The following is a 27249-nucleotide window of genomic DNA, read 5'->3' as shown; positions in this document are numbered from 1 at the left end:
TATATATTAGCTAGCTAATTTTACATAATCTGAAAGGATATCTTGTTCTTGTTCAGGGTCAATGTGTGCAAGTATGGAAGTAGTGGGAAGGCGATATGGTTTCCCAGTTGATTGTTGTCTAGTATCAGCTCCTCCAGGTACAAAAAACCTTCTAGCCCTTCCAGGGATCTGCCGAGAGAGAGAGAAAAAACGTCAAGTACATTATACAACATTGGAATGGTTGTTAAACTGAAGTTCCATCTGTAGGAAAGGTAAAATGTAGCATCTTTGTAATATATATATATATGTGATCTGTGTTGACGCATTTTTCGGTTTCATGATGCTACGGGCCGACAATTGACAGATGCTCATAGAGAGTTGGATACAATTGGCTAAATTGGTTAAATGCACAAATGCAAATAGAAAATGCAGAAATCTCAGTGTAAAAAACCTTAGGTTTAAGGGAACAGTAAAAACATTCTTCCACCAGCGCATGCATGCTATAGTTTAGAGACATGGTAACTGCTATAATTTTTTTGCAGACTGGCCACTTAATTTTGCCAAAAAGCTGTTTTTCAATCCTATGTAAATGAGCTAAGAGAGCATCATGGGAGTGTTCTAGGTGGCTGAACATCGTGGCAAGATCTTCCTCTTGGTCAGGCGGAGGCGGGGAAATCTCCCATTATGTTAAGTACTGGGGCTGGTTTAGTAAACATTGTGGTGCTGATAGACTCCCTTTTACATTGTCATGAACACAAATTCAGATCTTTGTCCTTAGGAGATGAAAAACGGACATTTATTTTGTCCTAGAACACTGTGGGATTTCTCCTCATTGATACTCAGACACCAATCCAGGCAGAGCCATCTCTGGATAATTTATAGCCTAACGCTAGATGTAAAAGATCGATTTGCTGCATAGAACTTCATGTACTTGACGCAGATTTAGTTGTTTTTTTTTTTGCATGGACATTGACATATAGTGCAGATTTTTTTAAATCTACAGTATGTCAATTATCACTGCACATTCTACCTATTTCAGTGAGAGGGGTGAAATCTGCAGCAAATCAGTGACAAAATCTGCATGCAGATTTATCATGGATTATGTGGTGGAAAATCCAAAGGAAACACTTTAACATGTGCATATAGCCTAAGTCTGTGCTATTTTGAACGTGCACCTCAGTATTTATTAACTACAAAATAGTGCAAACTCAGGACTGAAAAGGGTTTTCCGGGCAAAACATTTTTAGTAATGGGTTAATAAGTGCACCCATATATCTTTAGCAGTGTTTGGAGTGATTTCTGGGTGTCTCTAGTTGCTGCTGCATCCTCTGTGTTTGTTTACACGCTGTTAGCTTCCTGTGTAGCTTCTACTCTTGTTCCCTGTCACTCAACCCTCCTCCTCTATCACTCCGTTACACTCCCCCTCACTGTCTCAGTAGCCTAGAGATCCCACCCATTACTAGCCCCTCCCACCCTTCCCTGTCTCCCTAGCCTAGCGTTCCACCCTCCACCGTCTCCCTAGTCTAGCAATCCTGCCATTTATTAGCCCCTCCCTCCCTCCATCTTCCTAGCTAATCTATTCCACCCACCACTAGCAGACAGGCAGAGGGGAGGAGCCTTCCCGAACACAGGAAAGGCTTGGTAAGTATTGATGGTAATGGGGGGAGGGGGGTGCAGAGTAATGGTGACGCTCCATTTCGGAAGTGGTGTAACGGAACGTCACTGGATTATCAGAAAGAATGTGTCCTTGGGGCACTTTATCCTGGACGACTTCTTTTTTTTTTAAATGTAGATTGTGAGCCCCATATAGGGATCACAATGCACTTTTTTATAAAAAATTTCCTATCAGTATGTCTTTGTAGAATTGGCTCAACCCTATTCATGTATATATCATTAATAAGGTTGAGTGATCAGGAAAGATCGAATCCCGATCGGCGATCGAACATATTTCACGATCAGGATCGGCTGGAAAATGATCGAAAATCAGATTTTAAAAACGATCCTGTAATTTCAAGATCGGCTCAACCCTAGTCAGCTCCATAGTCTTCTCTATCAATGGTGTGAGTCTGCTCAAGCCACCAGGAACCACAATGACAATAGCAAATAAGAAAAAACAAACTGATCGTTCTCTCCTACAAACATAAATCCCATAAGGTCAGGACAGGGAATTAAATAGTGTGAAATGGCTTCAGGAAAGGGGTCTTACTGCGACTTTTGTGCGTCTCATCTCTTGTAACAGGTAAGATACTCTCATGTGACGGGAAAAGTGTCATACATTAAAATCCAGGTATTGTCAGACACCGCAACATCGCAACTATATCTAACAAGAGAAAAGACTCACCTGAACAATAGTCACAGTGTACAAAAAATGAGCAGAAAAAAAGACTAATATGGTCTATGTTGTAAAGGTGGAAAAAGGACAACGCCTAAAACACCAGTGAGATGTATTTGTCAATGTCTGGCATCTCCAAGCACCTAGTCTTTCCTGGACCCAACCTCCATTCCCAAGATAAATAAGGCTGTCACAGTTCACCTTCAATCCCTGGGCACAAATTTAAGATGTCATCCATCATTCATGCCTGAGTAAATATCAGCCACCCCTTTCTGTCTACTCCCCTGCAACATCAATAAATAGAGCATAGGATTGGAGGGTATAATTTGGAGCTTAACTCATTCATATTTGAGCAGAACTTACTGGCTCTAAATGTTTTCTCTTCCATCTCTGTCTATCCTGTTGCTCTCTTCTAGGCTCAAACAAGGTCCTCTGGGGCAAGTAGTGCATCATGTCCAGTCAATAGCACATATTTGTGCACTGCAAGGACATGGCATAAATCAACGGTGACAGCAGGAAAGCTCAGAAGAAGCATGACACACAGTTAGGAATTTCTAGTAAATAATTCTGCAGGCCGGCTGCATTAACCAATTGGCAACCAGAAAATCTGGCAAACTTGGAGGTTAAGGTTACGCAGTTGGAAGACATTTTTGTTAATGAAGCTCATTGGGGAAAAAGAAAAGCCAAAGATCAAGAATCCTGTGGGATTGGAGTCCAGATCAGAAGAAATACAAGGATATTTCAAGGGTTAAAAACAGTGGGTTTTGAAAGGAATCGCTTCCTACATGCCTGGTCTAGATAGTATTATGTCCTAGTATTATGTGGAGTTTCTCAGGTAAGCTCAGCCATACAACTCCGGACAATAACAATAGTTTCCCAAACCATTGGGCCTATGTGTAATTCTGATATATAGCACAAGTCACTGGATGAACAAGTTATGTCTGAAGATTAGGGTTGAGCGATTGGGATCGGAAAAGATCGGATTCTGTTCGGCAATCGAGTAAATTTCACGATTGCAATCAGAATCTCGATCCCGATGTTTTCCGGCGGGATCAAGGTCAGAGGTTATCACAAGATCAGCTCAACCCTATACATGTATATATCATTAATAGGGTTGAGCAATTGGGAAAGATCGGATCCCGATCGGCGATCGAGCAGATTTCACAATCGGGATCGGCTGGAAAATGATCGGAAATTGGATTTTAAAATCGATCCTGAAATCTCAAGATCGGCTCAACCCCACTGAAGATCAAAGTAGCAAATATTGTTAGTAAAGATAACAAGTAATATTATAAGTAAAGAGAGATTATTAACCTTCATACATTTATGTTAGACCTGGATCACATCTGTGTTCGGTATTTTGTTTGGGGAGACAGCTTGGGGACTTCCCAAACGGAAAACCGAACACATTGACAAGTGGTGAGCAATGAAGGCACACGGACCCCATAGACTATAACGGGGTCCGGGTGTTTTCCGCACGGTGTCCGTACGAGTCATGCGGAGAGGAAAGTAGATCATATGAAGCACTTTACTCTACACGTGGAAAACACACGGACCCCATTATGGTCCATGGGGTCCATGTACTTTCATAAGCTCACCGCTGGTCAATGCGTTCGGTATTCCGTTGGATTGAACCAGGCCTTAGTTATTTGTGTGTCAGATATGTGTTTAGTTACTGCTGGACTGCACTTTGAATACATTATGAGAAAAGTGCACTGTAAATGTTCATTGTTTTTGTATACTGTTTATATGATAAAGCGAGCCAGTGGCTACTTACTTCCTCTGGGGCATTTAGGAGGCAAACCCAAGAATACCAGGCTGATTCAGACCCCATGTTGCTTGATCGATACCAGCAAACAACTCCGAGTCACTACTACTCTTCCCTCCACTCCTGTGATTATTGCTAGTTACCTATACTGTAGGGCTGGCAGACTAGATCCTTATAAAAGTAAAGTCATCTCCCATGGTACGGGTTTGTATCTGTGAACATGGGAGAGAAAAGTGGGTCAACGACTCGGGAGCAAAGTGCTGGTCACTATTGCGTGACAAAAAATATCGCCATGTGGAGCTTTACAGGTAACCACTATTGCAACGGATTGCAAAGACTGCATACAACTGTATCACCTTCTCAGTTGTGAAGAGTATTACATTTGGATTTTCAATCTCTAACTATAAAAAGTAATGGGTATATTTGTTAACCTAATCTGATATATAAAAATTACTATAAAATCTAAATATTTATCAAAATGGCTCATGCTAGATGATAAATGTGGTGTCTCTTTAGAAACCGTTGTCTAACTACTAGGGTTGAACGATCGGGATCCCGATCGGCGATCGAGCAAATTTCACGATCGGGATCGGCTGGAAAATGATCGGAAATTAGATTTTAAAAACGATCCCGAAATCTCAGGATTGGCTCAATCCTACTAACTACCCCACGTAAGTTACATTCTCTTGCATGTGGCAACCAGCCATACCCTCTTCCACTAAGCCATGAAAGAAAGCGTCTACAACATATAATAAATGTGCCAGAAAACATGGAAGCCACAACATGAAAACAGGAATATAGTCAAGAATTTGGACTTTTCATGATCCAACTTCAATGGTCTATTGAATTCAATGACATCCATTTATTTTCTAATGATTTTAATACAGGAATTGTGTAAAATTGTGAATTGGGGTAATAAAAGGAATCCTGAATCCAGGGCTGAACATTCCCGCTCCTTCCCTTATTAGTCCTGCTGGGATCTATCCCTATCAAACACTCCATGGCAATGACAAACCATCAAAACATATTCATGTTCCTTTTGACTCAAGCAGAAACGAACCTTTGGTTTCCACTGTAATTAACCCTATCCTCGTTAAGATAATTATGATCAAGCTCTCTGTCACAGCTCATTTCAGATCATCACCGTTGTTTGGTTACTCTCCGCCCTCATTAGCAGACGGGAGGAGGTTTTGGTTAAGTGCTTAAGGTGACGAGGATGTCCCACTATAAGGCACACATATGTCATGCTGTCCAATCTGTAAATGAAACAATATCACACAGTCTATAGGGTTATATTACATACAATCAGATTTTAGCATTACAACTATCGCCCTCCTATCGTCTTCCCATTTCAGTGGTCGCCCCGTGAGAGACTTAAGCATAAGATTTATACGTGTTCTTGTCATCTTATTGAATATTGCATTTTGACTGTTTCTATATAACATATTACAGCTGATATCTCATATCTATTATACATATACTTATTAGAGAATAGCTGATAATTGATGGTTATGGCCCCTTTACACCAAGTATAGGGATCGACCCTTCCACGCAAACTCTATATCAAAAAGAGGATCAGAATTCAATATTTTTTAATATTTCCTTAGGGAATGCTTTTCTGGATGTTTTTATAATCCATCACATCTGGTGTAAGAGGAGTCTTAGTGGTCATGTCTACAACCATGATCCTTGTGTGGGCCAAACTGCCCGCACTGGTCACACCCGTGTGCATAGAACTCATTGTATCATAGTCAGTTAGGATGCAATGAACTCCCAAACGGCCAAATCGCTGCTATACAAGATTGTCAGGTTTATAGAGGAGCGGTCCAGCTGTTTTGAAGCGCAATGACTATGATGCAATGAGGTCTATGCACACGGTCAAATTCAGTCCATAAAGTACAACCCACACAAAGACCATAATTCCAGGATAGAACATGTTCATGTGCATGGCCATCCAGTGTGTGCACCGGATTTTGCAGCAAAACCCATTTAAAAAAATTAAAAAAACTTAAAATTTGCAGGTATTACAGATTTGTCCTCATTTCCACAGCAAAATGAACATGTTTTGAATGGGGTTTTAAAATACCCATGCACTTTTATTGGAGTATGTTAGAACTTTTAATATATATATATATATATATATATATATATATATATATATATATATATATATATATATATATATATAGCATCTGCCCGCGACTTCGTCCGCGGGTTGTTGTTGGAAATGTATGCAATCGCTGTTGGTGATGCTCCGCCTGCGCCCGTGTCTCGGCTCTGCTACATCTCTGCATATGCGCAGTATACCAAGGTGTATGTACATCTCTGCATATGGGGGCATACTTTGCTGTGCTACAGCTGTGCCCAAGCTCTGCTCCGCCCACACAATACTACGATCCTATCCGGAAATGGCTTAAGGATCTGAGATAACATCTTGGGTCCTTTACTCTAGCCAGAACATAAATCTGTTGTTAGCAGTCGTGAAGTCTGGTCCTTTACCGGGATTATAAGTAGCCTATGTTTCATTCCAGGTTCCAATCTATGTATGTGCCAAATGTCAGCCAAATCCGTTCAGCTGTTTTGGTGTGATTGAGGAACAAACATCCAAGCACACAAACTTTCACATTTATAATATTAATAGGAATATAATAATAATAATAATAATAATAATAATAATAATAATAATAATAATAATAATAATAATAATAATAATAATTATTATTATTATTATTATTATTATTATTATTATTATTATTATGATACTTTTATCATTGAATGAGTCTAATCTGCGTCATATCTAACACCTATGAACAGAATCTTATACTGAGGATTTTTGATGTGGAAACTGCACTGCAAATCCACCAGTTTTGGGACAACCAAAATTTCCAATGGGAGATGGACCAAGGCCATGAACATTCACAGATGGGTAAACCAGTTTGATTTGGGGCGCTCTGCTTAGTGTATTTAATAAGGAATAGTAAATGCTCCTTAGAGTGAAGGGAAAATGAATTGTCGCTCACCAAAGTTTATTTACAGATGTGCACCATCTTGAATAACTCTTCGCTACAATGTCTTGTGGACACGTGGGACTCTGCTACAGCCTGGAAACCTACCATCACCCACCTACCCCAGGAGTTATGGAAGCTTGGCAAGAGAGCAGCACCATGTATACCTGGATGGTCTCTGACTTCCTTGGGGCAGCAGAACACTGTGGTAAGGAGGAGGAGGAGGAGGGCTTGTGATGAAGGACATTTGGGGCATTTTTTGTGGTTAAAAGGACAATAGTGCTGATGCAAGATACCGAACTATCAGCTGTGAGCAGGAGATCTCACCACCTACCAAAGGAACTGCCACATGTTATCATGATAGCTGCATATGTCCCCCACCTCTGCAAAATTTCTGCTTGTTATATCCACATGCTGTGACCCCCCTCCTCGTGTCCTACAACCAAGTCGGCTGTATTATTATTATTATAATTATTATTATTAACATCAATCTGCACAGAGAACTAAATGATCCTGCAGTGTGTCTGTGTTTCTTTCTTTTTAGTTGCTATGATTCCTAGGATTTCTCTATCTGCCATGAGCTTGTATGTGTTTTCTCTCTTGTTATATACTACTGTACCATCTATGAAACTGTGTCACTGAAATTTCCCCATTGTGGGACTATTAAAGGAATATCTTATCTTATAACCCTGGCTTGCAGAAGGTGTTAAAACTCGTTTTGTAATCCTTGGAATAGCAAGTTGCAGCAATAAGATGCCTGTCAGGTTGCTCACAGATACCTGTCATGCAACCTCCAGACTTCCGCCAGCGCAGCATTTTTGAGCTGTGCACAATATTAGAAGTCACTTGGCCGCTCAAACCTATAGCCGCCTTTTGAGACAGAAGATAATTAGTTTTGTAAAGTGTGGGCCCCTTCTCCCTGTCCCCAGGTTCACCATATGACTGAAGGGGAGAGACAGCAACATTGGCAAAGCTAGGCTGGGTGTGACGAGTGAGTTATAGACTGCCAGTAAGGATTCACAGCTCTGTGTGCTGGGAGGTTAATATTCTCACATGTCATTAGGTCTGCTTGCTCCACTGATGGTTCATTGAATCAGGCAGCAAATTATTCCCTCTCTACAGTAGAGGACACCACACTTCAAAGGGAAGTAGCCTGGGTCAAGACAGCTCTCGGGTTTGATTAATGACTTGAGATCAGTAAAGGTTTCTTGTTGGTAGGAATGTGACTGAAGTTTTTGGCAAGGCAGATATCTTGGCACAAGGTCGGATCCTACATAGGAACCTTCCTGCCAATGTTATAGCCCTTGCATAACCCAAGACCTCAGGGAGGTATTATGAAGCAAAAAAATAAATAAAAAAAATTGCTCTAAATGTACCTGGGAAAATTGATTTTATTGTATTATTGTGACATCTATTCTAACTAATATGTATTGTGACAAAAGAAAATACAAAAATGTAACAAATAGTAAACATATAATAGTAAAAAAATGTATTTTAAAGTTACTGGTCCAAGCAAATTTATTGTGCATGGATTTGAAACAAACCCCAATGGTCATATTTTAATACTTTATTATGAAATCTGTTAAAGCAATATGTAGCAAACACATTGTTGGGCTTAGGTGATGGGTAGGGTTGGGCAGGGTAGGGCTTAGGTTATGGGTAGGGTAGGGCTTAAGTGATGGGGAGGGTAGGGCTTAGGTGATGGGTAGGGTAGGGCTTAGGTGATGGGTAGAGTTGGGCAGGGTAGGGCTTAGGTTATGGGTAGGGTAGGGCTTAAGTGATGGGGAGGGTAGGGCTTAGGTGATGGGTAGGGTAGGGCTTAGGTGATGGGTAGAGTTGGGCTTAGGTGATGGGTAGGGTAGGGCTTAGATGATGGGTAGAATTGGGCTTAGGTGATGGGTAGGGTTGGGCTTAGGTGATGGGTAGGGTTGGGCTTAGGTGATGGGTAGGGTTGGGCTTAGGTGATGGGTAGGGTAGGGCTTAGGTGATAGGTAGAGTTGGGCTTAGGTGATGGGTAGGGTAGGGCTTAGATGATGGGTAGAATTGGGCTTATGTAATGGGTAGGGCTTAGGTGATGGGTAGGGTTGGGCTTAGGTGATGGGTAGGGTAGGGCTTAGGTGATGCATTTCACTAAATATTAATCTAAATATTAATCTGTATAAACTGCTCCATCCTCATTATCCTGCCACTAGGGTTGAGCGATCAGGATCAGAAAAGATCGGATTCCGATCAGTGTTCGAGTAAATTTCGTGATCGGGATCGGATGGAAAATGATCGGAAATCAGATTTTTAAATTGATCCTAAAATCTCAAGATCGGCTCAATCCTACCTGCCACAAAGCAGATATCTGCCGCACAATGCCTAAAGCCCCCTTCAGATGTGTTTATATCCCTGCAAAACAGGTAGAGTAGAAGCGGTCAGGTATCAAGTTGTCTAAAATCACACAACTTCAGTTGTCGGTGATCACATCTTTCTTGTCAAGCGAATTACATTTGTGTCAACAGGCATCATCGACAAAATGGACAAGAACAAAGTAAAATGTATTCACAAGGTTGTCAGACAAAAAATTTGTTAAGTGACAGAAATTAAGAGATCAAAAGCCATAATCCAATATAATCCAATATAAAGGTTAGGTGACCAAACCAGAGGCGTAGCTATAGAGGGTGTAGCGGTAGCAGTCCCCCTTCCCCATAAAATATACCATTATTCTAAATGACATTAGGTGGGTAGAGGTTAATCCTTCAGCCATAACCTACGACCTAAAGAGAGATCTTTAGTCAGAGTCTGTTATATCAACAATCTCCTGGGCCTTATTTCTCTTCCCTTCCAAAAAAGATTACATGAAAGCAGGGTTGAGCTCCTCCATTCCTTTACCAAAGACTTCACCTCCAGGTCTTCAGCCTTCATTTTTTCAAAAACAAAAACCATGATATTTTTTGGAATTTCTACGTAAGATGCCTCCATGTGGCAACCACCAACCAAAAAATTCCAACACGGTTGATTTATTTGTTGGCAGACCAAAGAATGCCATCCACTATTGCTATTTTGATCAACTAAATCTATTGTCTATGGCCAGTCTAAGAAGCTTTCTAACCCCTTTTGAGAGCTTTTTAGTTGCTCTCTAAAGAAATGGAAGTACTCTTCAGGAATATGCTTATGGTCGATTTGATTTCTTCAAATGCTCAGTTACTAATGGGTAAGGGCTCAATTATAGTCAATCACATTTGAAAACATACACTGTATGATGCTCTTCAGGACAAAATGGTTACAAACGCATCTTTACAGAGTATGGGCTGTGTTCAAATGGAGGAAATCCAAGACTAGGGTTGAGCCGATCTTGAGATAACCTCTGACCTCGATCCCGCCGGAAAAGATCAGGATAAGAATTCCGATCGCGATCGTGAAATTTACTTGATCGCCAATTGGAATCCGATCTCTCCAATCCTGATCGCTCAACCCTATCCAAGACCAATATTACCTTTGTGAAGAGTGGTCAACCAACAAAGATCATGCCAAGAGCAAGACATAATAAGAGTCCATCAGGTCACAAAGGAATCTTTAAAATGTGCACGGCAAGACTGCATGGCAATGGTATGCACATCAAGATTACAAGGAAAAAGATGCGGCTTTCCAGAACATTGCTACCCATCTGCAGTTTACTGAAGACTGGGATAATCCAAGAAGGCTATTGGAACATTGTTTCATGCACAGATGACACCAAAATAGAGCTTGTTGGTTTAAATGAGGTGCATTATCTTTGGAGATAGGAAACACTGTATTCCAGAAAAAAAAGGAAAAAACAAAAGGAAGAAAAAAAACATACATCCGTGAAACACAGTTGTAGCAGTATCATGGCTTGAGCATGTTTTACTGCATCTGGGTCAGGATGTCTTGCTATCATTGATGGAACAAAGAATTATATCACCAAACTGTACGATAAAAATATCAGGACATCTATCTGTGAGCATAATGTCAAGTGCATGTGGGTCATTTAGCAAGACAATGGCTCTTAGCACACAAGTCATTCTGCTAAAGAAAGGGAAAGGGAAATAAAGTTTGGGGATGGCCAAGTCAAAGTCCTGACCTTAATGCAACATAAAGACCTGAAGCGAGCAGCTCATGGAAGGACCCCGACCAACATAACAGAGTTGAAGCAGTTTTAAACATTGAAATGGCCAAAAATTGCTCCAAGCCGATGTGCAGGACTAATCAGAAACTACAAGAGATTGCAGTTATCGCTGTAATAGCGGGTCACATCAGATACTTAATGGGGTAAATCTTAGTATATTAGTTCTATTAATGGGTTAATAAGTACACCCATATAACTTTACCAGTGTTGTGAGTGATTTCTGGGGGTCTCTGAGAGCTCTTGGCATTGTCTACATTTGTTTTCATGGTGTAGCTTCCTGTGTAGCTTTCCATGCTACCCCCTCCTCTCTCACTCCTTTATAACCCTTCCCTATCTCCCTAGCTGTCCCGCCCACTATTAGCCTTTCCTAACCAACTAACTAAGCCCCCCCCCCCCCCCCCCACACCGCATAATTCTTACCCATCTCCCTCTCTGGAAGACGGCTCCTCCTTTTCTTTCACTGTGCACAGGCTGTAGACGTCTCTCTTCCAGTCTGTGTACACGCTGGCAGAGAGGAAGTTCTGGCGCCTGGACAGTCAAGATAGAGTGCCATCTCCACTGCACATGTGCCGCAGGCACCTCCAGACTGTGCAAGCACTTGTGGATCATGAAATTTGCTCGATCGCCGATCTTTCCCGATTGGTGAACCCTTAGAAGGGTTGAGCGATCGGGAAAGATTGAATCCCGATCACTCAACTCTACTAAGGAGCGCTATACATACTGAGCATGCTCCTTAGAACTACACAAGCGTACTGCCAGATTGGAGTCGGGAGGGAATTTTTTTCCCCCCGAAATGAGGCGATTGGCATGAACCTCTTGGGGTTTTTTGCCTTCCCCTGGATCAACACTGTAGGGGATTGTAGGGTTATAGGTTGGACTAGATGGACTGATGTCTTCATCCAACCTTATCTACTATGTAACTATGTAGTTACATCTGATCACATGGAGGAGTCACTGTACTTATGTAAAGTATGTCAGACCCCACTGATCAGACAGTCTTCCTCAAAGGTTGTATATACAGCTTTACACATTAAGGAATACCGGAAGCATACATATCATGGTTCATAAAGACCAATAAAGCGCTGTATAGAAGAAGATAGTCTATGTTTAAGCAGACCAACACGTGTTTCCATCCCAAACTGCAGTTGTTATATCATTTTTTTTTCTTTTAAAACTACTGTAAAAGAAAATAAAAGAAACACTTAAGTGGCCGTAGGAAAAAAACAATGGTCCATGGTACAAGTTTTACTTTCTCTCGGGCCCTATTATCAGCTCATCCTTAATTTTATAGCCAACAGATTAAAATGCTAGCAACGCAATCTTTGATCTCCCGTTCGCTGACACAAATCCTTTCTACGCCCCCAACGTGTTCTTCTGAGGTAATTAGTACTAATTAAAAGGTTTCCAACAGCCTTTGGTTCTCTTCCCCCTCCTGACTCTCTCCAAGGAAAGCACATTGTGCCTTTGAAATGCAAGAATCACTCACTCTCTGTTTAACTCAGGCGTCAAGTGGACTTGTGTAGCTCCATTATATTAGAGGAGGAAACACAGTTGTGCCCCTCTGTGTCCTGTGTATTATTATATCACTGTTCAGTCCTAGGCGCCATTACCGCATATTTTAGGATGCTTTAGTATAAGCACCGCCTGAACTGCAGGTACATAACATGGCCTTTAAAACAAAAAGGCTTTATATTCTTTTCTATCCGAGATCCAAAAAGAAAGGGTTCATTCCCGAAAAGCAAAATACTTATATATGGGGTAGCATTTTTAGTCCTCTTTGCCAACTCATAAAGATGAACCTTAAGAATCAAAGTTCTTCTCCTTGGCTCATCCCTTAAGGTGAGCACACAACAACTCTTTGCCAAAGAGTAAAGAGTTGTGCAAGACCAGTCTTACATGACCGCATTGATTGTACGGTCCGCAAGTTGCTGATCAGCAACACTAGTTGCTCATTGGCAACATAGACACCGCAGACGCCCATGTCCTGCCACACTCGCCCATAAAGTTCTATGGGTGAGTCCATGTAGTGCCGCAATTCACGGCCTTTGCGGACCTGCTCTATAAATTGCGGACCTCGGTTGTGGCCCGGCACAGCATGCAGAAAATATCCGGTGGTGTAAGAGTCCACACTGAATATAATGTGTCCGCAAATGGTCCGCAATTGAAAACCCTCAAGTGCGGACTTACATTACGGCCATGTAAGACCAGCCTAAACGACAAAGCAGGGTCAGCAGCAGAGATAGCAACAAAGTACAGGAGAAAGAAATAAAAGGAGAGGTCAAAGTACATAGCCAGAGTCAAATGGCAGACTAAAAGGGACCACAACAGACATCACAAGCCTAACAATAACTGGTTAACAACCTTCGGGTGCTGGAAAATTTTGCAGTAGAGAGGAAGTAAATGTACTCTGCATAATTTCAAGAAGTAGGAGTAGATCTGCAGTACCCTGAAACCACTGCAATATGGATGGGAATGCAGCGGTACTTGTTGACTGGGGGCAACACGGTGGCTCAGTGGTTAGCACTGCAGCCTTGCAGCACTGGAGTCCTGGGTTCGAATCCCACCAGAAACAACATCTGCAAGGAGTTTGTATATTCTCCCCGTGTTTGCTTGGATCTCCCCCCACTCCACAAAGACATACTGATAGGAAAAAAATATATACATTGTGATCCCTATACGGGTCTCACAATCTACATAAAAAAAACAAAAAAAAAACATGTTGATTGTATAGAAAAATACATGTATTTTAGAATAACTTGATCTTTAAACTTGAATTTTACATTTGTATACAATCCTAGAAGTTTAATGCATGGTAACGTTCCATCGGAGGAGGTTGTCCTTCATAGTTTTGTCTGGTATAAGTGGGAAGGGTGATGATTTTTCTTTCATCATGTAAAAAACAAACCTGAGTGGCATTATACTCTCACAAAAGACACACAAAAAACTTTGGCATCCTAGTGTACCTCCATTTATACACATAGTTGAATAGAGTAGGTGAATATAAGATACTTTGTAATACATCTTAATAAAGATACCCATTTCCTTTTTCACTTATTAGGTTCTTATCCTCCTCCTAACTCTATGGACATGGGAGAGGGGAGATGGGGAGGATGTTAATTGATTTATTGGCTCATTCTCTGCCCTGTTGTCTCTTATCTCTAGTATGGCGAGTATTAAGAGAGCTCTGCCTCAATCACAGAAGAGTACAGTGTAGCAGCAGCAGTTATCTTTGTGTGTTTTCCAGTAGCCGCCCCCCCCCCCCTCCCACTCTTGATATATTAATATCATCATGATAATGGGAGAAAGCAATGCATTTGTTAAATAAGATCTATTACAAAGTTACTGATTTTAACCTGTGCCAATAAATTCTGAATTTTATTTTATTTTTTAAGTATAAATAATATATAAGTATTTTTTCTTTTGTTTTTTTAAGTATTGTTGTTACATCCCGCAATGTCAGAGCATGTGACCAACGTAACTCCGATCGAAACAAGATTTCTTCTTTTCTACATAACCCTTCTAAATGGAAATAAAATGAGACATCAAATCGAAGGAGTGGGAGAAAATTCGCAAAAAGACGCAGAGGTGAGCAAAAATCAAATGAATAGATAGTTCAATTGCTGTATAAAGGGTCAGAAGAACCTGCTGACCTTTCTCTCCTCCTTAGCCGTCACCCAATAAAGAACAAGATGAGAGCGGACAGGTAAAAGCATTGGAGTCTTTTACCGAGAGTTTGGCGATTAGTTAGGCTATTGTACCATCAAAATACATAGCGGCTGACAAAATGAAGCCAAAGTGAGTACAATGACGGGAGTCCGGAGAGAGGGCAAATTTCTCGCTCACCACTTATAGGAAGGATAAAGAACTGCTGCAATATACGTGGACTCCAGATCAAATTCACGAAACGCACCCATCACGTTGGCTTCTACGGAGTAACCTACAGGGTTAAACATGTCAGCTAAATTGTTTTTGTTCTTAAAAGAAAGAGATACAGTGGAAGCATTTTCTTGCAATTTTCAGGAAAAAAAAAAAGCAAGTGCATGTTAAAGACTATTTCACGGCATCTCATTCCTCCCGAAATGAGTGTGTCAACCTGGCAGCTTCTATGTTACTCCTACCCCCTTCCCTCTCTGACAGATAAATTATTGAATCAAAAGAAAGAATGCCATTAAACCCCCCAGGTTACAGAGTGTCAGAAACAGTTTAAAAAGATCCCCCATTCATTCTCCAAAACATGCAGTGAATCTCACTAATGTGTGTTTATCATGTATAATGAGACAAAGGTAATAAAGGAAGTACAATTGCATACGGTGTAAGTCGAACTCCATCTCTCAAGATACCAAGGCTATTCACCGGGAAATAATGATGACAAAAAGAAAGAAAAGGGGGAAAAAGAAACGCTTTCTTCAAAATGGAATTCAAGTGAAATGTAGACAGAAATTAGGTTTTCTTTTTTTTTTTTTTTAGGTAGTTGATGTACATTTTGAACAGTGCATTAAGATGAAATCCAGAACTTTTAGGTCAATTAGACTGTCAGTGGGTCTGAAATGCATAGCTAAGCACCGAGCAGGAAATATAATAAGGCAGTTAGAGGCAACTTAAGAAAAACGAGCGGGGCCAAGGAAATCCTGAAGGTTTTCAGCTTTCTGATTGCATGTCACATATAGATTCTAGGAAAATAAATACGTGATAATACACAATGATGACACCGGTGATTAAGACCTGATGGCGTCCTGGTAGTAGATAAGCCTTGAACTTTACACAGATCAGTATTAATATCGAGACATTTTCTAGAACATGGAAGTGGCACTTAAAGAGTTTGGAAAAACAAGGGCTGCTTCCTGCCAAAATAGCGCCGCTCTAGACAATAATGTACGAATGGGGAGAGGTTCACACTTTCGTGTGTCTGAAGACCAGGAGAATGGAAAAACAGACACCATCCAATCCATTCTATGATGGACAGACAAATGGAGCCTTGAGTATGTTGTCCGTCCTTTTGTACTGAAATCGCTGTATGAAAAAGTTAGGCTTGCAGGACTTTCACGATGGACACTGCCATGGAGTCTCCGAACTGAGACTCCGACACAGATGTGAATCCGACCTTACAGACAAGGCAGTTGGATAGCGGAGTACAGATATATCAAACTATGACTTGATGCCAAAGGTTATGTTCCATTGTTCAGCTAAATTATAGTAGCAGGAAAACAAATGACCATGGATGACCCAATGAGACCAGAATAACCCATTGTCCTTTGTAGGGCCTGTTGAGCTGTCACTCCAGTGTCTGCCAGAAGAAAAGTCTTACATGCAGGACTTTCTCTGCCACAACAACAGATGTGATGGAAGCTTCTAATGGAACAGATGCAGATGTGAAAATAACTAAATGGTTGAGTGGGGTTGAGCCGATCTTGAGATTTCAGGATCGTTTTCAAAATCCGATTTTCAATCATTTTCCAGCCAATCCCGATTGTGAAATTTGCTGGATCGCTGATCGGGATCCCATCTTTCCCGATAGCTCAACCCTACTGTTGAACACAAATTTCTTTTGACTTCTTCAATGGCTTTTCAGTGGTGTTTGTTGCATTCATGCTTCAGTAAGTTATCAGTGTCAAGGTAAACCTTGCAACATCTGTCATTTCTCACACAAAATTCTCACGTTTGGGGTAAAGTGAGTTCATTAAGTAACTCCACAGGACAGGGGATATGTGTCTGACTGTTGTATCCCTCAGTGATTAGGAGGGTGGAGAACTGAAATCGCCATAGATCCTCCTTGTGAATGAAGTGTCAGTGCTTCACCTGGATGAGGGACCGAAATTAACCCCAAAGCCTCCTTGTGAATGGAGCACCAGTGCCCTTGCATGATCGGAACTCCAATCACTTCTATGAGGCTGCAGGCAAAGTTTAAAGTCCTGGTAGCCCCATAGCTGTGAATGGAGTTCCAATCATGCAAGGGCACTGGTGCTCTATTCACAAGGAGGCTTTGGGGTTAATTTCGGTCCCCCATCCACCTTATCACCGGGGGGACCAAGGAATTGGGACCCAAGCAATCAATAACTTATCCCCAATCCTACGGATCAAGGATAAGTGTCCGTAACAGCACAATCCCTTTAACTTAAAGAAGCAACCTAGGCACTAGTCAACCATATCTTTGAGAAATCTGTCTTCCCATTTGATATTACGCCCAACTCTGCCATAAACATTCACATGTAGCTGCGACAAAATGCATGCATATGTTAATAGGGAAAGGAGATCACGCCACTGCCATTAGCTGCAGCTTGTTACCTGCATGAACATGGATCAAACATACTGAATCTGACATGTCCGATTCTGCCATTGGGAGGCAGTCATGAGGCCTTCTGTAGACATGATATGACATAATGGAGGTAGGTTCGGCCACTTGTATGGACATCTTCATACATCACATATAATGATTGAGATTCCAGTGGTGGACACTAGTGAGAATTTCTATCTGGAATAATATGGACACACTATATGGCTTCTGGAGATTTTCTCCCAAACAAATAGGGACCAATACATCCTAAGCAGAAAAGCGAGTTTGTAGTTAACATCATCTTAACCTTCTAAACTATTGCATGCAGGAAAATGCAAAGTAGAGCTATTTTCTCTAATATGAAGATCCAAAACAAACACAAGCATCGGCAAAGACTTGTCTTTGTGGGAGAGTCCTGCAAGAGATGTGCTCTGCTGATAGCACAATGGTGCCATGGCTTTTGGGGATAATTTGCTAATTTACATCTCCACGCAACAAACTAGTTTTGTTTTGGCTGCTGGCTATTGTATCCTAACATATTCATTGCTAATGTAACCGACAGAAACTCAAAGGAAAAGTGTCAACATCCGACACAGTAATTGCTGAAGTACCTCACTGATGGAAATTACACACTATGAAGATACCACTGTGGTTTAGTATTGTGCAAACTCACATAGCTCAGAATATTTAGAAACTGCAACCAGTTCAGCTGCCAAATCGCCCAGAAAGCTTGATTTTTAGCTTTGCCTTTAACAATAATGTTATGGAACCCTTCACACGGGTCATGGTGTCTGATCTGCAAGCAGCATGCTACACAACAGGACTTGCTGAGCAGATTGATATCTGGCGTTAAGGGAAAATAATCAGTATAAATTGCATTTCGTTAAGATTTTGCCGTTTTCTATGCTTAGGAGGTAAGTGGGTGGTTACAGTCTGTAAATGACAGCTATCTCTGCAGGAAAGATCATGGAACAGGACCGCCCCTGGGACTCCGAAGCAGGATTTAAATAAATGATTAGGGTTGAGCGATCGGATCCAAATCGGCGATCGAGCAAATTTCCCGATCGCAATCGGGATTGGCTGGAAAATGATTTTAAAAACGATCCTGAAATCTCAAGATCGGCTCAACCTTACTCTATAAATATAAAGTAACTAGGGTTGAGTGATCGGGATCAGGAAAGATCAGATCCTAATTGGCGATTGAGCAAATTTCACGATCAAGATTGGCTGGAAAATTATCGAAAATCAGTTTTAAAAACGATCCTGAAATCTCAAGTTCGGCTCAACCTTACTCCATAAACATAAAATAACTAGGGTTGAGCGATCGGGATTGGGAAAGATTGGATCCCGATTGGCGATCGAGCAAATTTCATGTTGGGATTGGCTGGAAAATGATCGAAAATCAGTTTTAAAAACGATCCTGAATTCTCAAGATCGGCTCAAGTGACTTAAAGCTTCCAGCAGCTTTTTAGGGCTTCTACAGTCCATGACTCTATGCATAGGCTCAGTATAATTTTACCTTCATCTTTCTTCGGGTTGACATATCCCGCTTTCCGTAGAATTATGGCCTCGACTTACAATATTGACAAGGTGAATGATCATCATAGAACAAAATTAGTATTGTAACTTACTACACAATTGTGTCAGATCCTAACAACACCAATATAGAATAGTTCAATGCATGACTAAGACTGTGTTCCGATCTACGTCCGGGGCTAACCTAGGAGATTGTGTAAACCATGATGGACACCATGGCAGAAACCCGACGGTCTCCATTATATACCCTATGTTCACTATTACTCTAGCCTAAAACATATAGAAAAGTCAAAACACAAACCAGTTATACGTATGGGCTGATGTGAAATCTCAGACAGCGAGAAAAATGTATTTTTTTGACTCTGTCCAGAACCCGCAGGCCACTGTATATCATGTGTCAGCGTAAGGTACATTTATGCACAGAGGGGTATAGCAAATTGAATGCAGAACACCATGACAATAATTATTTTTACCATTCAAGGGTAGTAAATGGTGATATATACAGGAGAGTCTGGGGAGGGTCCGCGCCAAAGCCGATGATTAATATCAATAAGGCAACAAAAAGGGACAGCAGAAATTAAAATAAAGTAAAGGACGGCGGAGGGGCGGCTGAACACGTTCTATTCCTCACCCCTCCAACATTTAAATGAACACTCCTTGAGAGCAAAGTACAAAATGGTAACCTTGAGGTGCTGAGTGGCAGTAAGAATTATGGGTTATTGTACTGTCAGTGTTCTAGACAACTGAATGATGGGTTACTGTGTTATTTAGACAATCAAAAACTTGGAAGCGAATGTGACATATTCTGCAGTGTGAAAGCTTCTGACATGCAACATGAGCATTTGTAAAGGGACAAAATGTTATCTAAAAATGATTTGCCGGGAAAAAAATACATGGTGCTTCCTAGCATATAAAACGAACGGCTTAGGAATCGCTTATTTTTCAGGATCTGAACAGAAAATTTGACATTCTATAATGATGTCCCACATGTCAGCAAGTTCGCAGACAGAAAGGTTAGTATCTGGCTATGCAAATGGATCTGGAAACCAAATCTATATTACAGACTATGGCGTCATAATACCAATCGTATCCTTCGTGGGATGATATGCAATGATTAATAGATAGAAGATTCAATGGCTGGCAGGCTATATACTTAGGATATAAGTCTATCAGCTCCCCAAGCGTATTCCATGTTTATACCATGTCACAGGCGTGGCACAGCCCTGGACAACCACTTCATATAGTATACACAGCTGATAGAGGCTTTAAAAATATAGCTATTTTCCTGTATCAAGCCTACTCAAAGACTATTCCATTATGGACAGTCCGAAGGTGGATGAAGAATAGGATGGGAACTAGAGTTGATTCGAATAGTATTTGAAACATAGTTTTGAATACCTTGCTCCCATAGGAATGAATGGGAGCGGCCGAGCAGCAAGGGGTTAAGCGCCGGCAGACAGCCGCTTCCATTCATTCCTATGGAGCGAGGTATTGGAAACTATAGTTTTGAATACTATTCGCTCATCTCTAACGGGAACCCATCTTCCATGGAATTCCATAGTGCTTTACATTTGGGGGTTACATACAGTACACAAATTATGCAGGCAGATATAAAACTAACAATGACCAACTGGCACAGTGGGGTAGAGGGCCCTGCCCACGAGAGCTTACAATCTATGGGGGAAGGGGGATAGAGACAGAAGGAGAGGGGGAGACAGATCAGATGACGGTGTGGTGATAGTGTTATTGGAGGTTGTAGGTCTTCCTGAATAGGTGAGGCTTCAGGGCCTTCTTGTGATTGTGGGGGTCAGTCTTATGTGTCTTGGCAGGGAGTTCCAGAGTATGGGGGATGCACGAGAGAAATCTTGGAGATGGTTGTGTGAGGAGCGGATGAGAGCAGAGCGGAGTAGGTCGTCATTGGAGGATCTGAGGTTACGTGTGGGCAGGTAGCGGGAGATTAGTTCAGAGATATATGGAGGGGACAGGTTGTGGACGGCTTTGTATGTTAACTTTAGTAGCTTGAACTCAATTCGCTGGGTTACGGGTAACCAGTAGAGTGACTAGCAGAGGGGAGCAGCCGATGAAGATCGAGGGGGGAGGGGGTGTGTGAGGTGAATTAAGCGAGCAGCCCAGTTTAAGGTGAACTGGAGGGGGGCGAGGGTGTTTGCTGGGAGTCCATGGAGAAGGGTGTTTCAGTAATCTAGGCGGGAGATTATGAGGGACTGGATGAGCATCTTAGTGGTTTCAGGGGTGAGGAAGGAGCAGATTCAGTGGATGTTCTTGAGTTGACGGCAGCAGGAAGTGTTGAGGGTTTGAACGTGACTTGAAGGATAGGCCGGAGTCCAGGGTTACCCCAAGGCTTCGTGCCTGTGGGACAGTGGTAAGTGTGGTTATATATCCAGTATGCACTGGTCATGATCCTTTATATGTTTGTGATTTGACAACTGATTGTAAAATAAAACTATTGTCAGTTTTTAAAAAAAATGTGATGTTGCCAATTGATACTTTTTATTTATGGAAAGGTAAAGGTGATTAAAATATAAGATTCATGTTTGTCTCACCTCTTGGTTCCTCAGAATTGAGTGGGTCGTCAATTTAATAGGATGATAGAATACAGCATTTAGGTTAAGGCCCCACATAGTGGACCACAGCAAAAAAGCAATACGGGAAAAACAGCGGTGGCAACACATCGCAGATTTTCCACAGGAAGTGCACAGATATTTCCTCCGTGGACTTTCTGCTATTTCCAAATATATTCTATTATGTCCCCGTTTACAAGCAAGATGTTCCAGTGCCAACTAAGAAACCTTTTGTACTCCAGATATTGGGCATCATACATTCCATTTAATCCCCTAAATCACTCCAGTTATGTTGGATTCTCAGGCCTTTAGGGATTCCCCTTTTAAAGGGGACAAGATTGCAGCTTGTCTTAAGTAATATATTGTTAGTGACTGTGGCGTTGCGATAATATGTAGCAATCAGCCTGCCAGTATTAGTCTTTAAGATCCTGATGTCCAAAAATATAACTGATTCACGTTGTTTCTCAGATGTGACTCTTAGGCCCAATGAATTCACATTAAGTCAAGTCACCAGTTTGTTAAATTTCTTAACTATAGATACCAAGATCAAGAATACATCATCAATATATCTGAGCCACAACCCAACATAATTGGTGAGCACTGCCAATTCCTTCCTGAAGACAACCCTATCCTCCCAGAAGCTGAAGTGGAGGTTAGGATAAGTCGGGGCACAAGCTCTCGAGTGGGAGAGATAGCCATCTGTTGAATGTGCTTTCAGCTAACAGTTGTCTGACATACAGCCAGTTCCTTACCATGTTTCCACGTCTTGTGCTGAAGGCTAAAAAGCTATAATAGCTTTATGCAAATTGCAATTAATGATTGTATAATTTTAGGCTCAATAGGTTAGTTTATGCTATATAGTATATATATTTGACATGTGTGACATTAGTATACCCTTGAAAAATGACCCAGCGAATGAATGATATGCAAAAATAATAAAAAATCCCATTGACTTTGCAGACCCTGCTTCACTAGTAATTGTGATAAACTTCTTATAAGTGGAAGGAAGATTGTATCACTTGCACTATTATTAACAGAGCATGTTGGGATAAACACTCAGTGCTGAGGAATTTGCCCAGGAGATTATCTGTGTTTCAGCATGCCATTTGGAGATTGTTTCCTACATGGAAAGTGAGCAAAACATGAACTTTCCTGGTTTAGGTCATCCATGGGTTACATTAAAGGCAAGGGTCAAACACATTGTGGTAGCTTGCAGCTGAAGCAGATTAGAATTGATCAGATACTTCAGCTAAGGGTTTCCCATTATCATTGCTTACAGTGGACAGACAGGCTTCAGAGAAGAGATGTGAGACAACCAATACAATAACTGAAGTGAGTGATGACAATCTCTGTACAATGACATGGAAGATGTGGTTAGAACATAAACAAAAGAAAACTAAACTGTCTGCAGATACCAACAAAGAAAGAAGAAAGGGTGCACATTGTTCAATCCTTTGTCAAATGGCGTACGGAATAGGATTTAGCTTTAAGAAATCAGTAGGGTTGATGCTTCTTGAGTCTTCGATGAGTTTATAGCAATGGAACTCAGAGAAGAAGAACATTAAAAATCACATGGCCTACAAACATCTGGGGTAGACACAAAAATGGTCAAGCCTCATAATCAACATTGGAAGATACAGATCTGGTGTCTGATAATATCAATATACGGCATCATCACTACCTGACATTTCTGGGACCGACCCATACCCTTCTCTACAGCCCCGTAATGATTGTGGCAAAATATTAACATTCTTGAACTTGAGGAAGAACCTGATCTGGGTCGAAATATGTTGTTCCCCAAGACATAAGATGTAGCATCACCGTTAACCGCAAAATAAGTTGAAATGTTGAAGCAAACGGAAAGCATAAAAAACATAACTAGGGACACATCGAGCATTATATCTGAAGTATGAAATATGTCTATCACAAAATCAAATACATATCACATAACTATCAGTTACTCTAAACATTGATCTCCACTTGAGCAAACCTTCATCATCTCATCGCGCTGTCCAGAAAGGTCCACTCTTCTTCTAACTGATGACTTACAGTTTTGATTGACATTGAAACATAAGAGTTACAGAGTGCAGGAAGTCTCTAGAAAAGCAAGGAATAGCCTTCGAGAGATATATCTATAAGTAGTTTTAGACAATCTTGCAATTTTTGCACAATTTCGAATTCTGAAGGTACCATTTATGAGATATATACAGAGTTAGGCTGGGAGGTATGGATGATTTGAACAGAGCACCACACAAGGTGGGAATAACCTTGGTGGAATCTACTCGTCAGGAGCTGCTATTTTTAATAGTAATGGAGACGTGGTCAATCAAGCATCGTGTGTTCATGCACAACACCTTTATTGAAACGGGCCGTTCTGTCAAACACAGACGTTTGTGGAATCATTTCAACGCTGGCCGCCATGGTCGTGTTCCAAAGTTTGACACAATAATGAAGTGAGTGAATAACTTTCACCAAACAGGTTCTTTGAGACCCGGAACTGCACGAGGAGGTGACCGAACAATACGGACCCCGGAAAACATTGAAAGCGTGCGTCAAGCAGTTGAAGCCAGCCCTCGACGTTCGGCCGTACGGCATGCTTGTGCTCTTCGCATGTCGGACCGATTCAGAGGAGTATGGACAACATCTCACAACGTCTACAGGAGTGTATGGACAAAAACGGACGCCATTTAACAGATGTAATTTTTCGTATGTAATCAATGTTTTAATTTCTTTTTTCTTTTGTTTTTCCTTGATTTTTGTAATCACAACATCCAAACTACACATTGAAAAATTAAAATTGGAGTTTCGTTGAAAAATGAGCGTTTAACTGTTATTTCAAATCATCCATACCTCCCTGCCTAACCCTTTATGTATAGTCCTGACCTGGGTACTCTAGGGACAAATGTGCCAAGGTACTTAATGTTAAGATTTTTAGGGGAAATAAAATAGAGAGAAAAAATATAGGACTCATTTTTGGACTCCACGTCATAAAAATCATCTAGGAGACTGGAGAATGTACAGTATATAGTCTAGACAAAAGATCTGCACCGAGATTTTTTTGTAGCCTTTGTACAGCTCTGCAGAATATCTTGGCACTAGTTAAGTACTAGAGATTACCAACAATTGGGCTCTGTATACCTCATTCACAGGCATTCTGTAGTTTGTTACCGGTTAGGGTTGAGCCGATCTTGAGATTTCAGGATCGTTTTAAAAATCCGATTTCCGATCATTTTCCAGTCGAACCCGATCCCAATGCAAGTCAATGGGATTTTTTAAATAATCGGAGATCGGATTTTAAAAACGATCCTATTCACTACACAGCATGGAATCCAAAAATTGAACGCTTTAATTTTTAGACTCCACGCTGTCCACTTACCTGCACAGAAGCGCTGCCACTGCCGATCCACACTGCTCTCACTCCTCTTCTTTCTACTGCGCATGTCTGCAGAGCACCGTATGTGCCCCACCTCCCAGGCTAGTTTTACTGATGCTGGGAGTAGGCGGGGCTTTTGTGGCTTAGGAGAGTGTAGGCGGGTACAGTACCCGTAAGAAGCGAGAAGAGAACAGACGGGGAGCGGCAGCGGTCTGTGCAGGTAAGTGGACTTGTCTATCGACTCTTCTGCTTCATCCTTGCTTTATCGTATACCCAGCTCTGCTACATCTGAGATTGGGATCGGAATTCCAATCGCGATCGTGAAATTTACTTGATCGCCGATCGGAATCCGATCTTTTCCAATCCCGATCGCTTAACCCTATTACCGATGAGACCTACATATGGTATGTCATTATGTGGCCTTTATGGATAAAACCAATTTTGCTATGCTTTTATACAATGTTACTCATTCAGTGATAATTTCATTTTTCATGGACAAACGTGCCCAATTTCCGAACTACATCAGTATAGATCATTGTTCTACGTTTCACTTTTTTTTTTTATTGTAAATAAAACCCTGCCAGGTTCTTTTCAATATTTTACGTACTTTTGAGTGGAAACAGGCTTTTTACAGTTTGTACTGTCAGCGCCCCTCTCTCCCGCATTTCATTATGTAGCAGTTTACCATAAATACTAGAATTTGAATTTCTCCCAAGTAATGCATTAATACGTACAAAACCATTAATTCTTGCCCTTTTTTTGTAATAAATGAGGATCCACAATAAATAAACTGCAGTTCTGCCACGAAGGAACTTAGATAACGACAGCAAGGAGATCTGAAAGGCAAACCACTTACTCTGCAGGCGAGTGCTATTGAGTTATACTTGGGAGATATTAACCAATTCGCCACCAAGAAGCCAACTACAAAGAAGAGAACTCTTTCTACTCATCCTACTAATCTGCATTATTGGCTAAGTATTAGGTATCACTTTGACACAATCTCTAATAGAATATTTAGAACTGAGCAGAAGGTAGAAGTATAAGAACTTCCCTTTATATTTCCCGTTCCTTTTGTAGCCAATTTTGGTTTTGGCTCAAAAAAACGCAGCAAAATCTGCAACAAAGAAAGCTGTGATTCTGCAACGTGGGGCCAGGGCCCCTTGTTGTATAAAAACGTCAGCATTTTACAGTCACTGCAAAGTGAATGGGATTCTAGTAAATGCCATCCACATATTGCAGAAAAATATGCGCAGCGTAAATGTTGCATTTTCCAAAACCATTGTGGTTTTGGAAATCGCGCCAAGTCAATTATACCTACAGAAATGCTGGCTGTTCCCCTATAGGTAGGGTTGAGCGATGATCGGGATGATGTTGATCGGGATCAGGATCGGCTGGAAAATGATTGAAAATCGGATTTTAAAAATGATCCTAAAATCTCAAGATCGTCTCAACCCTACCTATAGGTATTATGGAAGCAGAAAGTCTACTCTGTGCAAAGCAGTGTGGGAAAAACTTTGGCCGCCATGTTTTTTTCTGCAGAGATGTTACATGGTGGCTCACTATGTGCCTTAAAGATTTTTAAGATTTTCTGTAACTATCTTTGCCATTATAACCATGAATGCAGAGATTTTCTATGATCTGGAACTTGTGAGAAATTCAGTCATGATTCTGGGGGCAACACGATGGCTCAGTGATTAGCACTGCAGCCTGGCAACGCTGGAGTCCTGGGTTCGAATCCCGCTAGAAACAACATCTGCCAGGAGTTTGTGCGTTCCCCCCTTGTTGCGTGGATTTCCTCCCATTCTACAAAGACATCCTGATAGGGAAAAAAAAACTTGCATTATGATCCCTATATAGGGCTAACAATCTACATTAAAAAAAAAAAAAAAAATTGTGTTGATTTCCTATTATTTTTCATGTCCCTGCCAGATAACCTGATCACAATAAGGAAATCATGGTCGGGTTTCTGTCAAATACCAGACCATAGACCATACAATGGTTGTATCTCCTGGCAACTGATAGACCAAGACTGTCACCAATAAGAAGGTTTGTGAACATTTTTAATAATTTAAGCAAAAAATGTTACTTTTAATCATCTCCAAGTTTTAATGATTATGTTTGTAGGAAAACCGCTTTAAGTTCTGTTACACAGCAATGAAGCTTGTTTGGTTCAATCTGTAAGTCAAGCAGCAGTACTCAATGTCAAGGAGCAGCTGCAAAAGCTAATGATAATATAGGTTATATAAAAAGAGAGATAAAAACCAGTGATCCAAATGA

General features: G+C 41.1%; 1 protein-coding gene across 1 annotated transcript in view; it reads right to left on the bottom strand.

The window, feature by feature from the left end:
* LRMDA (leucine rich melanocyte differentiation associated) overlaps positions 1-27249 on the bottom strand; it is a 508960-nt gene that overhangs the window by 163679 nt on the left and 318032 nt on the right. The window contains exon 4 of the mRNA XM_075257984.1: positions 37-168. Coding sequence (XP_075114085.1) covers positions 37-168 — 132 coding nt within the window. The remainder of the gene's footprint in view (positions 1-36; positions 169-27249) is intronic.

Source organism: Leptodactylus fuscus, chromosome 10 (genome assembly GCF_031893055.1).
Source record: "Leptodactylus fuscus isolate aLepFus1 chromosome 10, aLepFus1.hap2, whole genome shotgun sequence".
In the NCBI taxonomy this organism is placed as follows: Eukaryota; Metazoa; Chordata; class Amphibia; order Anura; family Leptodactylidae; genus Leptodactylus; species Leptodactylus fuscus.
This window is presented reverse-complemented; position numbering and strand designations above follow the sequence as displayed.